The sequence below is a fragment of the Lepidochelys olivacea genome (assembly GCF_965140295.1).
Source record: "Lepidochelys olivacea isolate rLepOli2 genome assembly, chromosome: 10".
Taxonomy (NCBI): Eukaryota; Metazoa; Chordata; order Testudines; family Cheloniidae; genus Lepidochelys; species Lepidochelys olivacea.
In genome coordinates, this window is record NC_140420.1 from 11,184,899 (window position 1) to 11,199,201 (window position 14,303).

Consider the following 14,303-nt stretch of genomic DNA (forward strand, 5'->3'; position numbering starts at 1 on the left):
AACTCCATAGATTATGATGATGAGGCCCGGTTTTTAATCTCTAAATATCAAAACACTTCACAAAAGAGCAGTATCATCACCTCCATTTTACAGATGGAGAAACTGAGGGTCAGGGAAGGGAAGTTAGTTGCCGAAGGTCACCCAGCAAACCAGTAGCAGGTCTCCTGAGTCCCCGTCCACTGCTTTAGCCACTTGGCCATACCTAGTGACGATGGATTTACAGTATATAATGGAGATCAGAATCTGGCCCACAATGTGTAGTGTGTGTAAAAAGCATTGGAACCAGGCTGGATGGAAATGCTATATATATATATATATATACACACACAAAATTATTTAATATCATAGACATATCATGCATCGAGGGAGCCTAGCTTCTACCTATCAGTACCATTGTTTCAAAGAGAACTATGAAAACTGTAAAACATAAGTAAAACTAGGTATTACGGGTTAATAAATAGCAGCCATATAATTTTACAGCCATGTTTAATCGCATGTAAGTATAATAGTGAGTGAAATATGAGTGCTATTTATAAGCAATTTGAGAGTTCCTCCAGACTTACAGTTAGTTTCATTCCCTTGGGGGGCACACAGTTAAAAAGTGAACATCAGAGCCTGAAAAGAACAAATAGAACCAAATACGATAAAATCTTTCACAAGCAACAAGTCATAGAACAATCAAACTTACTGCATCTAAACTGTCTAAACTGACTTCTGAATACCTTGTAACTTGTTACCTGAATCTTGTCCTATTTTAATGAGCCCATAAAGAGAAATAACAGTTATAACAATATGTTCATATCATAGTCCAAAAGTCTGAAAACTAGTTCTCTGGACCCTGATAACCTCTCCTCAACTGCCGTCAAGTTACTAACCTATCCCGAATTTTTTCTGCAGACTCCAGGTCCTAAACTAAGAGTATCTTCCCTTCACATTTGCCCTGTGGTCTAGCGGCTTCCAATCCCTCTTCCTGCAATGGTTTCTTTACAAGTGAGGAATAGGGTGAATAAGTGGAAGATAATAGATTCTGCTTGATTTGAGCACATGTAACGTCTTTCCTTTGTTTTGCCATTTAAATTCTATTTATGGGCAGGTTACTCCATTACAGGGTTTCTTTCACTTTCTACTGAAGCTAGATTGGTCCATAAAGTTAATTCCTATATTCATATCCCGTGTCCAGAATTTTCAAAGCCAGGCTTTTCCATTTAGTTTTTTATTATTGTCTTTGCTCTTGCCTCCCAACTGTCCATGCATCATCCGTGTATATTGGATCATTTTTACTTCAGTGCCTTGATGTTTTGTCAGAATAGATTTATTAAAACAAAACACGTACCAGCTTCTCCTTCCTTTGGTTTTTTACTTTCTTCAAACTACTAATGTATTTCCTTAGTTGTAGGACTGTAGTGAGGCCGAGTGGTTTCATAGGCACCAACTTTCCCTGGCACCAGTGGGTGCTCGTAGCCCTGCCCCACCTCCACCCCTACCCTGCCCCCATTCCAACCCCTTCCCCAAAGTCCCTGCCCCAACTCCACGCCCTCCCTCCCAGCACTTGCTGCATGAAACAGCTGTTTCATGGTGCAAGTGCTGGGAGCTATGGGGAGAAGCCGGGACACGATGCACTCAGGGGAGGAGACAGAGGCAAGCTGGGGTGGGGGAGCAGCGCGGGGAGCTGCCGGTGGGTGCAGAGCACCCACCAATTTTTCCCTGTGGGTGCTCCAGCCCCGGCGCCTATGAGTGGTTTCCTTCTGAGCCTGACAGGGAACTGCCACTACAGACCCCCTGGTGGGTGGAGCCAAGCCAGAGCCTGAAGCAGAGCGGCAGGACAGGCAGTTTCAGAGGCGGGCCCTTTAATTCAGTTGAGTGGGAGCCAGGAAAGTAGGCCTACATCTCTAGCCCAGTTCAGGACTGTGGCCCTGCTGCTGAGCCCTGTAGCACCCTGTCCCCAGAGGACTGAATGCAGAGAGGAGCTGCTGGGACTGCCGTCCACCATTTACGCAGAGGAGTCTGAGGACGTGCAGACTACGGAGCCACGCCAACGGAGGGCAGTAGGAAGTAGCCCAGGGGAACCAGACGTTAGTCCAGTTGTGCTGCCCAGAAATGAGTCAGCATGTTTTGGTGGGATCCCTGCTGACCCACTAGTGGGACCACCTGCCCCTGTTACAGGCCTGGGCTGGGACCTCATGGAGTAGGGTGGGCCAGGGTCTGCCTGCTGCCAACCCCACCCTTGGGATGGTGGCCTACTCACCCTAGATCAGAAGGCCTATATCTTGTTGGTAGCATGCCCCAGCCAGAGGGCTGAAGCTAAAGGCTGCTTGCTGTTCTGCCCCAGCCTGAGGGTCAGAGCTCCAGATTATGTTTGCTGTCTGGCCTAGCCAGGAGGCTGGGCTAAAGACCACATGTTCCTCAGCCCCACCCAGAGGGTCAGGGCGTATACACTGCTCATTAATAGTGCTTTTTCTGCCTGATGCAGGAATCCGAGTGGTCTCCCTCAGAGCCTGAGAGGGAGGGGCCACTACAGACCACTACAGAGATTCAGTGTCTTTCCAATGGCATTGAATTTCACCTTCAGGCCCTCTTCGCAGTTTTTAGTCCTGGACAAGCAGGGATCTACATTTTTCACCCTTGAAGTTAAGTGTCAAAGTTTTGATTAAGTCCTGCTGGTTTTCTGCTGATTTCCCATGACAATGCTATAACAGTCAGTGTCTGCCTGAAGGCTTTCCGTTGCCCTGGGATATGACATAGGAACATGTGACATTTGGGGCTACTGCATTGCGTACGAGTGGTTCGGCTCAGAAAATAGCCTGGCAGGCCACTTGATGCATAGTGTACTGATGCTGGGTGGCACAGTGCTTACTTCAAATGTCCTTGGGTGGAAAAGAAGAGTTTCATGCAGAGAAACAACACACACTCACAAATAAAAAAGGGAAGTAGCAGGAACACCCCGAGAATATCTCAAGCAATGACCAAAATGAATGTATCACCCTCCACCGTGATGATGGAAATTCAAACAACCTTAATGCAACTTCTACTGCATATCCCTCTCTTCGTCGGTTTTCCTTTCCACGAGGGATATTTTCCCATTATAACTCTGAAGTTCAACCTTTGTATTTATAGACAAAGAGAAACCTGTTTACAATTTTGATATTCAAGGGAAGTCTAAATCTGACAGGATGTAAATAAATCTGAAACACAATTATTTTTTCAAACAGTGATTGATAGCCAGCTGGATCTACTCGTATTTTAACTTTACAATTGCATCAGCTCCTGTCTTCCTCAGATAGCACTTATTTTCAGCTCTGTGGTAGACTCCTATGTCATTCCACTTTTGGGTTTTAGATTTTTTTCCAATTTGCCATAGAGTTATGTCACGTTTGCTCCCCAAACTTACTCATATAGTTGCACTGGAGGTGCATTTGTAGAAGGTTTTACTTGGATATGCTATTAATAGTTCTCTCTGAGTCACTTCCCCGCTACCTATCTTACATTCGGCCAGATCCTCTAAAAATGTAATTGCTTATAAATGCAAAATAGATTTAGAGTATGGTTCAGGTTGGAAGCTAAATTAAGGTAAAAGACTAGGGTCCAATTAGGAGCAAGCGAAAATTTTCAAGCTCTTTTGGGATTTGACATAAGAAATTTTGTGGGATCAGCTGATCTCAAGAGATTTCTCATAAAAACAGCTGTTGTATTTGCAGCTGAATGGGCCCAGAAAACAAGTATCTTCTGATTTCAGACCCAAACTGGAACTAACACCACTGGGGGGGGGGGGGCTCAGAAACAGGATTTTAAACTGAATCCTGCCTCCCCACAGAACTGGAAGGGGTTTGGATTTGTTAATTATTATTATTATTATTTTATTATTATACTATGTCTGTGATGTAGTAGATCCCTCTGTGTATGGCACTTAGCAAAGATTTGCTTCCTCCTGACCTTTTATGCAAGCTTTATGGAATTAAAAAGAGAGAAAATTAAGAATAACTCACAATCATTAAGACTGTGCAGATGTTTTCAATTTGTTTCCATTAAGAATACTGGCAAATTACTAATTAAAATAAATGTTGACCTGTGAAGAAGACTGCAAAATTTCCACTTTAACATAAAGGAACAAAAAGTAGCAGCCTGCCAAGCCCGAGTGCTGCTCGATTTTAATTTTGATAGAGTGGCCTTCTCACTCTGGGTGTCCTAACATTCTTCCCAGCTTAATCTGTTAGGAGTACGTATTGACAGTGGAATCACTGCATAGACAGAAGGATGGCATTGTGCTTCGGACTGGGAATAGAACTGATCAGAGCTATAGTGGAAACTTTTTTTTTTACAACAAATGGTTCAACAACAATGACATTTTCAAGTTTTTCAGTGAAAAACCGAAACTGGATGTTTTCAGGTTTTGGACAATATTTTTGGTTTACAAGACCCAAACACACTCTGTGTGTGGGCAGAGATAACCGAAAATATTGTTTTGGAAACCAAACTTTTTTTTTAATTATTTTTAATTTTTTTTTTCATTTTTCACTAAATATATTCATGGGAAATTTTGAAGACTAAAAAATTGGCATTTTTGACCAGTGCTATCTGGGAGTCCTAAGTTCTTCTCCTGTCTTCATTATAGACTTCCTGGGTGAGTGGGCAAGACTTCTAACCTCCCTATGTATGAGTTAGCTTCATCATCTATAAAACAGGGATATGAATACTTATCGCGCAGGATTGCTGTGAGGCTAAATTTTTGATCTGTAATACTAAGATCCTTGGATTTGAAGCCCTATAGAAAGTATAATTAAAGCCAATAGTGCAGCTAGCGTGCTGAGAAATAGCTCACACACAGCATTAGTAACTAATGTCTGTGTAGCAGCGTGAGGCTGTTAGCCTAGAGTCAGACATTAAATAAACCCGTATTCTTTTGGAAAGAGTGCCATAGTATCTTAAACCTTCACCTATGCAACCCCAGAGGAAGGCAAAATGGATCCGAGTTCACCATTTCAGCTGAGGGTTGCTCTTCTGATAGGTTGCCACTAGGGATGTAAATACCGGTTTAAAAAGTTAACCAGTTAAATGATTAAAATTATATCGGTTAACCATTAAACGAGGTAACTCCGGCTGGCCTGGCACAGCTGGGGCTGGGGTAACTCCAAGCAGCCACCGCAGCTGGGGCTGGGGTCCTGCTGGACTGACGCAGCCAGGGTTGGGGTCCCTCCAGTCGGTGCAGGGTCACCAGGGTTAACTGTAAGCCTAATGCTTACCAGTTAACCGTTTAACCTTTTACATCTCTAGTTGCCACCCATCATTACTTTACTGTGAGGTCTTGATGGATACAAACCAAAGTCCTGGAGTGGGATTTGACCCCAACACCTTACAGAACAAGGGTGAATGTGCTAAGAACAGGCACACACTGCTAGACTCAATAATACTGTGCCTGTCACTAACGGCTACAAATTTTGTGCAAAAATACATAAAATCCTGTACAGTCATATGAGAGAAAATTTTATACTATCTGTTGCCCATGTGATATATGCCTCACTAGCACAATATTTCATAGTTCAGGCAATTGAAACACTATTTGAATGTGTATCATAAGCATACAGATGGGAACATTTTCCTGCTGGATTTAAACCATTATCCCCATAGGTGTTACAAAAATCCACCTGCATATTGCTTTTTAAGATCAAGGGGCATTTCTGATATCTGATGTTAGAGCTGAAGGCTTAACAGCTACTTGTCCACAGGATGGTGAAATGAATGGGGAAATACATCTGAGTCAAACCTCCAGAGTGACATAATAAATTATTAATATCTTTAATTAAGAATGATGTTCTAAGGTGGTGGTTTTTAACCTTTTTATGTTTGTGGGCTCCTAACAAAATTCTAATGGAGGTGCAGACCCCTTTGGAAATCTTAGATGTAGTCTGCAAACCCCCAGAAATCCGCGGACACGGGTTGAAAACCATTGATCTAGGATAATTAAAAACACTAATAATATTAAAATATGCCTGGATTCCCCCTCCATGGTCTACCAAGGGCACCCACTTTAGACTTCTGGCTCCCAACCATCACCTCTGTGGGGTGGAGACCCATGTCTCTCTCCCTCCTGACCAGCGATTTTAAGGCTTCCCAGCTCCCTGACTTACATTGTGATAGCCCCACAAGCCAGACAGCCTAAAAAGGCCTAGGGCTATGACCCGTGTATTGCCCACAGTTATAAGTTATTACACAGCTCCTTCTAAGCAAGCACATTTATTCTTACAGTAAAAGCATTACAGATAAAACATATTAAGACAATAAAAGAGCCTACACACATGCTAAAAACTTATCAAAGGCCACACCCAACTTCAACCTAGGACTCTAGTAGGTTTCAGTCCTTCAAAACCCAGAATTGGGCTTTCCCCATGGTTAAGGTTCGTATCTGTCTTAGATCCAGAACAACATCTGGGCAGATCATCTATTTCTTTATACAGTTTGGCCTTTGCTCTTGGCCTTCTGTAACAGGTAATCAGCAGACAATTACCCTCTGCGGGTATTGCTTCAAAAGGCTGCGTTTTTGTATAACTGGATTTGGGGAATTTGGGTTAACCTTCCCCTAGGGATTTCCCAGGAAATCGATTTAACACTTATTGTCCCAAAAGTCAATACTTCTCAGGCACAATTTCAGTAAAGTCTTTTGAACTCCCAGGTCTCACCTCTGTCACATTTCCCCACTAAAGAGGATACACACAATCCTGGACCGCAATAATACATAAACGTAATACAATAAGGCTCTTCAAGGATATTGCAGGAAATCGACATCTCTATCATGAAAGGTATTCCTTAGTTCTGTTTCTTTGCTGTAAAGAAGTTGTGTTAACCATATATACAGGAGCACAGAACTATGGCCTCCAGGACAAATGCATTATATTATTTCTCAGATCAATAGCTTGTGAAATGCATTTCTTGTATCCAGGGACTTTCAGAACTATTATGCTGATAAGGAAAGATTTTCTAGGAGTTAAGGGCAGTCTTTGCATGGGCTGGGATTACTGTCTTGGGAGAAGGAAGAGAAGCACAGGGATGACAATTTAAGAGCTGGATAGTTCAGTGTTCCTCTGCATTACCATGGCTGATTCTGGTCAGCCTCTTCAGCATGGGAATATCCAAAGACATTCAGCAGCTTTATTGCTGGACTACAGAATGCCTTCCTGGGTGCCAGTGATCTAATTGCCATGGAAAGAGAGGAACATGGGAAGTTGTGCAAAGAGGATCTTCCAGTGGAGAGAGACGCTTTGCACAGCTCCTATGGCCTAGTCAAAGAGAGGATGCCTGCCTACAGACCACAAGAGTTCTAGTTTATGTCTTGGAAGCATTAATGGGAAGGATGCATACAAAGCAAGTCCAGCAACCTGACAAGGGACTCTGGTAATGTGCTAAATCCACTCTATTGCTTGGCCACCCTGGTAGACCAAATGAGCTAGCTTCACCTCCAGCTTATACTGGTTTCTGAAGGTGTAAACTCAGATACAAGGCTCCCAATGGATAAAGTCCTACAGGGAGGGAAGGTATAGTGGGATAGTGCAGGGCATGAGCAAAGCCCCAAAAGTGGGTGGGGTTGGGCTGGGGGGGAGGGTTATGGACAGGGCAGCTGAAGGGCGCACTCATTCACCAGCCTCCATTGGCAGGGTTTCTATGGAGCCACTAGAGGAAACTAAAACTCCTCTTCCCTTATAGCTATCCTGATGAAGAGTAGCAGTGGACACACCACCTATGTTCCCTCTTGGTGAATTTCTTCTTCCAATGCCAGATCCCTTCTTGTCAGAGAGATGCAATTTCTACTTTCCCGTACCAGGCTGAGTGAATCTGGACTAAGAAGCTACAGGGGGAAAATACCACTTGCTCAAGAGCCTTCTCCATGACACTGAAAATCGGGATCAATGGTAAAAAAAAGTTCTTATAAAAGAAATTGGGATTGAGTGTGACCTTGTGTCTGGGGGCTGGATCACACTGGGCTAATCTCAGTGTATGAGGCTTCCATTTTATGATTAAGGATAATTTTAAATCATTGCAGGTTTCAGTGACAGGATGCATAGGGTTACTAAAGCCCCAGCAGCTAATTAAGCAGTCTATAAGACCCCACTCTGAGCCCAGTGAATGCTTGGCTCTTCTTTAAAACAAGTTACTGAGTCTTTTGAAAGCTGTTTATGTTTACCTAACAGCACCTTGCAAAACAAACCAGGAACAGATCCTAATTCCCTCATGACCTATTTCCAACCCATTTTCCCCCTGGGAGTCAGGGAGGGATTATCAGTGTTGTAAAGGAACTGTGGCTTGGTATTTATGTGAAAGATCTTTGGGAAATCTCAGCTCTGAACTGCCTGGTATTTGTGTGGAAGTGAGAGCTACAGGCATAGCTAGTCCCAGTAGTTGTGCTGCAAATGGTTCCCCTGGTGCATCTGCATATCAGCTTCCTCTGTGAAAAGAGTAGAAAGCATAAAACAGAACTTAGTACTATACTTGTTTTCTCAAAAATATTCTTGTTTCCTTCCTTTGCCCCAACCTGTTGGCCACACTTCCCCAAAAGCTGCAGAACCTCTTAGAATGCAGTGTTTAAATGGCACTTCTGCCAGTAGCACCAATTCAGATATTTGGGGAGGGTACGAGGCAAATTCCAGCTTCCCTCCTCCCTCTGAGAGTCCAGCTCTCTCTAGGCCAGGAAACCTCCCCTCTCTCCTTCATAGATTCCACGGCCAGAACGATCATATAGTCTGACGTCCTATATAACATAGACCATAGAATGTCCCCAAAATATTTCCTAGTGTCTCTCTTAGAAAAACATCCAATATTAATTTTAAAAATTGTCAGTGACAGAGCATCCATCATGACCCTTGGTAGGTTGTTCCAATGGTTAGTTACTCTCACTGTTAACAATTTACATGTTTCCATTCTGAATTTGTCTAGCTTCAACTTCCAGCCATTGCATTATGTTGTACCTTGCTCTGTTAGACTGAAGAGTCCATTATTAAGTATTTGTTCCCCATGTAGGCACTAATTGACTGTAATTCAGTCACCAGCACATGAGCCAGCGCTGCCAGGAGTCAAGTTCTTGGCAGATTCCCCATGTGCCTGGTCACAACACCCCTAGGCTCGGCTGCCCCTCTGTCCGAATGAAAGGGCAGTTGGGTCAACTTCAGTGGTGTTGTGGCACGCAGCTGGAGCGATGCTCTGGACCACTCCAATAGCAGTTGTACAGATGTAGAACAGGACCACTGCTTAAAAGTAGTAGGGTCATGGCCCCCTCCAGCTCTGAGGCCCATGGAACTTTAAGAAAGTCCCAAAACATTGCGGGGTCGATTCACGCTCCCATCCCCCAAGTCCTCTCACTGGGTTCTTCCTGCTCAAAGAAGGAAGCATGCAGCTGAGCAGCATTCCTCGGTCTCCCACCAATCCTCTCTGTAAATGCACACACGCAGGACAGAGGTTTCACCACAGGCTGAAGAGGACATGTTTGTGAGAGGTCTGATAAAAGATGGCCCTCATTTAAAACTGGAACAGAAGGCGGTAATGAGAGGTGTACTGGGCTGTGTGTCGTACTGTACTGCAGCTCTCTGCTGGAAATGAGGAACTCCAGTATCCTTTGATCTTTCGGTTCTTGTTCTATTTATTAAAGTAATTACAGCATTTTAACAGGAAACTGGATTCCCCTTCAGTTTGAGCCTGCACCGGTTCCTTCCCCTGGGGGGAGCTTTTGCAAGTGCTCCCTAGCCATCAAGGAAAGAGGCGGAGGTGTGGATGCAAAGTGGGGGAACCACGAGGATGAATTAAAGTTGAGGACAGGGAAGAAGAGGCAGGCTGGCCCTAGCCATTTTGCTGCCCTCTGAAAATGTAGTTCAGCCAGCACAGCGCATGTGGCCCCTTTCTAAAAAACGCTTTCATGAGGGATGTAAGTTTTCTGTTCAGTAATACGAGTATTTGAGACTTGCATTTTCTGCCTTGCATTCATTCTTTTCACTTTGCCCCCTCACTTCCTTTGCTGTTGTCTGTGACCCTGTTGTGTCTCTCAGTATTTTTCCATTGGCTTTTTACATTTGTTCTTCCGTCCACTGTATTTTTCTTTATAGCATACCAACTGTTCCTCTTTCCATCTCTCCCTTCCTCGTTCTTTTCCAGTGTAGTGGTCTCTCCCCATGCCCTTGCTCTCTTCTCTCTCTTGGTTCCCCATTTCCAGTCTCTCTGATTTCTCCACTCGTCTAGCATTTCTCACGCTCTCCTATTTCCCGCCCAGCAAATACACACACACCAGTGTCTCTTTCCCCCCACACATTGGGGCACACACATGGTGGCTCCCTTACCCACACACTCACAGTCTCCTCTTCATCTGTCTCTTTACTCCCACTTAACTCCTGGTGCTGATTCCTGATGAAGCGTCAAGGTGGGTCCAGCTCTATGGCTGCCCTAGTGCCCCCTGCTGGGGAGTTAGTGTACTACTATACTGCTGCCATCTGTTGCATTCTGTTCCCCCTTACTCCTTGTGGCTGTGCCTATGGTAAGAGGCCTCTTTCCACATTTTGGAAGGTGAAGGTGCTCAGTAAGACCCCAGTATATGGGGGTTTGCCCACATATGGCCCTGAGCCAGCAGCCCAGCATCAAGCCTGCAGAGGTTCTGCAAGTCAAAGCCCTGCTTTATACTGAAGTCAACAGAGATTTTTCTCCTCCTTGGTAAAACATGTAAAATGTTATTTTAAAAATAATAGTATTTAAATTCCCCCTCCCTTCCTCGTGTTTAAAAACAACAAAATGAACAAGCAGCTAATAAGGTGGATGTCTCCTGGAGAAGCCTCTGGAACTTGGAAACGCTGGAACCTCCCAAACTCTACCTGAAACTGCTGCTCTTGAATCTTTTATTTTTCACTGCAGGCTGAAGTGTCCATTCGTCCTTTCCCTTCCCCTCTCTGGCTGGCGTGGGCTGTGGGCAGGGAAGGGCTATTACCTTGTGCTAGGAAAGGAGCAATACCTGTAACATGTGCATTTGCCATGTCTGCCTTTGCCTCAAAGGGGAACAGATTGTGCAGACTCTGCGCCCTGGTGATGCAGCAGACTCGTAAGAGGCAGGGAGGCAATCTGATACTTCCACCGAAAGCTGTAGTTTGTGCTTGTGCTGCTGCTGGGCTGCCCAATCCCTTTCTGGTTTAGAGGCTGGAGTTTGCTTGCAGTGCGCACCTCTGGGCTCTGCTTCCACCTGCGTCCAGAAGCCTTTGCAAGCAGTCCCTATACTGCAGAGCAGAGCTCTTCTTCTTCTTTTTTTTTTTCTTTTCTTTTTCTTTTTTTTAACCTTGTGCCGATTAATAGAGTCTGGTTTCCTGTCAGGTCTTTGCATTTTCCTTCTCCGCCCCTCCCAGCCTGTGACACACTTTTTCTTACTTTCTGTCTTGCCACTTGCTCATTCTGACACTGGTGCACTTGCATCCTGTATTCCAGAGCCCTCTTCTCCCTAGACTCTTGGCTATCTGCAGGGCTCTGGCCCTTGCCATTCCCTTCCGTCCCAGCAGATGCAGAGCACGGTTCACCTCTCTAGGGCTCCTGGAGAGGGATACTGACAAGTGTGTGGAGATGACCTAGTGAATTTCACCCAGCAGCAGGACAGCAAGTGAGCCTGGTCACTCATGAGCGCCCAAGGTAAGGAAAGCAGCCACCTGCCAGACCAGCTCCACACCATTGTCGGCTGGGATGGTACTTGGTTCTGATCACTGCAGCTTTCAGTTTCACTCTTTCCCCCCGCCCCCCCCCAGGAGACTTCTTTGATAGTCTTTCTGTGAGCTCCTTTCTCACCCTCGGCAGGTCTAGCTCCACTTTGCATGTACAGAAATTGCAGGTTGCATTCATAGGTGCAAGCACAAATCAAAATGTTTTGGGGGGATCAGGAGGAAGAATTAGGGGATAGGTAAGAGGGAAGGAGATTGATTGAGCAGGGCTGGCGATAGGGAAGTTTCTGTTCCCACTCACAGTACAATCCATCCTGCCCCTTTCTGTAAAACTCTTGTTTGAGGATTTATGCTTCCTCTAAGTAATAAAACCACTCTGAATGTTTTCTTGCTTTATAGTTGTACTTCTCATTTCTTCCACTCTGTTTTCTTTGACCCTGATATATCGTCTATTATCTTTTCTGCCATCTTTTTACGTCTATTTTCCATCCAACGTATTTTCTTTATTGTATGACAACTGTTCCTATTTTTCCTTTCATCCTCCTCCATCACCTTCCTCTTTTTTTAGCCTCTGCAGTGGGCTGTACCTCTACCCCCAAGTTATTAATTTCTCTCCCCTCTCCCTCTATTATTTTGTTCTTTTCTGTCTTGTTCCCCTTTCCCATCTCTTTGTTCTTCCCCTCCTCTAGTCTCTCTCCACTTCCTCTCCCCAAAATCTCTCTCACACATAGGGCTGCCTGCCCTGCAAAATCAGTCTTGTGCACTGCTCTTGCTTTACCCCAAAATTACCCTTTCAAACACATGCTGCCTCCCTTTGCACCTGTCCACACTTGGAGGATTTGTTTCAAAAGCTCCCCAGCCCCCTTAAAATCTCCCCATCTCTCTCACTCACTCACACACACATGCCTATGCAGGTTTCTTCCAACTCTCTCACTAATACACAACAGACAGCCTCCCCCTTCCCCACACTGTCTGACTGTCAAGCACAGAGCCTCCTTGTATCTCCCTTTATATGCACATTGCTTCCTCTCCATGCACGTTTGCACATATATACGGCCTCCTCTGAAAAGGATCCATTCTCTCCTGCTGCAAGTGTTCTCCTCTTCCCACAGTTCCTATCTCTCCCCTCATCCCTCCCAGTTTTTCTGTCCTCCCATTGCTTCCCAAGTTCTGGCCCAGCCCTTCCCCCATGTATCCCTGTCTCCCCCATGTTCCTATTTGCTCTTCTCCCCCAGTTTTTCTTTGTCCATTTCTTCCCTTTCACTCCTGGTGCTGCCATACTGGACCGCAGCCCACCTGGGCGGTCCAGCTCTCTGCTGCCTCCCGGCCTTTGCATCCCCCAGTGGTGCCTGCAGGAAATTTGGAGGAAGTACTGCGATACCTGTGCTTTCCCCTTCCATTGCAGGCTGTATGAGCAGAGCAGTGAGGGGAGTGAGGGTGGGCAGAGAAAGAGAATGGTTTGGTCCAAAATGTCCTTGGAGAATGGTAAAGAATCATAGAACGAGATATGTGCTTCAAAAGCTGGACAAGGAACTTAATTAAAACAGAGAAAACAATTACACTGTTCCCTCTGCCTGACTGCAAAGGTTCTGCTCAGGACTTTTTGAGCCTTGAGGAGGAGGTTGTCCTGTCGATTCTCTTGGATTATCAAATCCCAAAGATGCAGAGTCCGATAAGTGTGTGTCTCTCCATTAAGACTAAGGTGTGATTGCTACCAGAACCTCACAACAATTCAGCAGGGGTTAGAAACAGCTGAAGAGGCTCCCTGTTTCTCATGTACTGAGAATTTTGATCCATCTCAAACATGTAGGATATTGGGGTAAAAGTACACCCAATGACAACAGCTGATATTGTGTCCTGGTTTAAGTTTGGATACGTTTTGGACTGGATTGTGACACTTAAAAGCAAGGCCTGAGACTTCTTAGATTTGACATCTCACACCCTCACATCCTTAAACCAGCGCCATTTAAGATGAAGATTTACTTCCAGGGCTGGCGGTGTTGTTCTGATTTCAGATTTCTCAGCGTAAAGCAAGGAAATTGCCCCGTATCCCAGCAGAAGTAACAAGGGGTCTTTATGTTCTGGAATTCTTCTAGCACTCTGTCCTGCTCTCTCAGATGTCTAGATTTAAAGTAAAATCTTGTGGATGGCGGGGGGAGAGGGGGGGCTGCAAATAGCATGCTTGAAATGTGACAGCATCCCAAGAGTTTCAGGGATGCAGAGCTGGCAATCTATGGCCTTTTGTGAGTGACCATTCCTTCCGGAATGCTGAAACAACTGCAGTCTAATTTTTCTATCACCTGTTGACTTGTGGGCCTATTGAGAAGTAGAATTTCTACAAGTCGAGAATATTATCACAAGCAATCGACTATCTGGGAGCCTTTCTCCCTCCAGCTCATGCTATTATATCTCATGGTCTGTTGGCTAGTTTTGTGGGCATGAAAAGTACTTTGAGTCGGGGGCACTGGGGAGGGGGAGGATTAGTGCCCCCACGGTGAAAATATTGGGGGTGTGGATCTATCTTTCTGCCCCCCGATGTTTTCCACCCCCACAATATCCCATGCAGACAAGAGGGGGACCAGAAGGAGGGGCTGGAGTGGCCACCAAGGTGCACAAGATCAGGTTGGCCACCGGGGAGCAAGT

The 14,303-nt window shown here is 45.1% G+C and overlaps 1 protein-coding gene across 1 annotated transcript in view; it reads left to right on the top strand.

The window, feature by feature from the left end:
* Positions 1-11,366: 11,366 nt before the first annotated feature.
* CARD11 (caspase recruitment domain family member 11) overlaps positions 11,367-14,303 on the top strand; it is a gene marked incomplete at its 5' end in the record, with an annotated part of 71,283 nt that continues 68,346 nt past the window's right edge. Inside the window, one exon of the mRNA XM_084642071.1 lies at positions 11,367-11,634. Within this exon, the coding sequence (XP_084498197.1) occupies positions 11,622-11,634 (13 nt within the window). The remainder of the gene's footprint in view (positions 11,635-14,303) is intronic.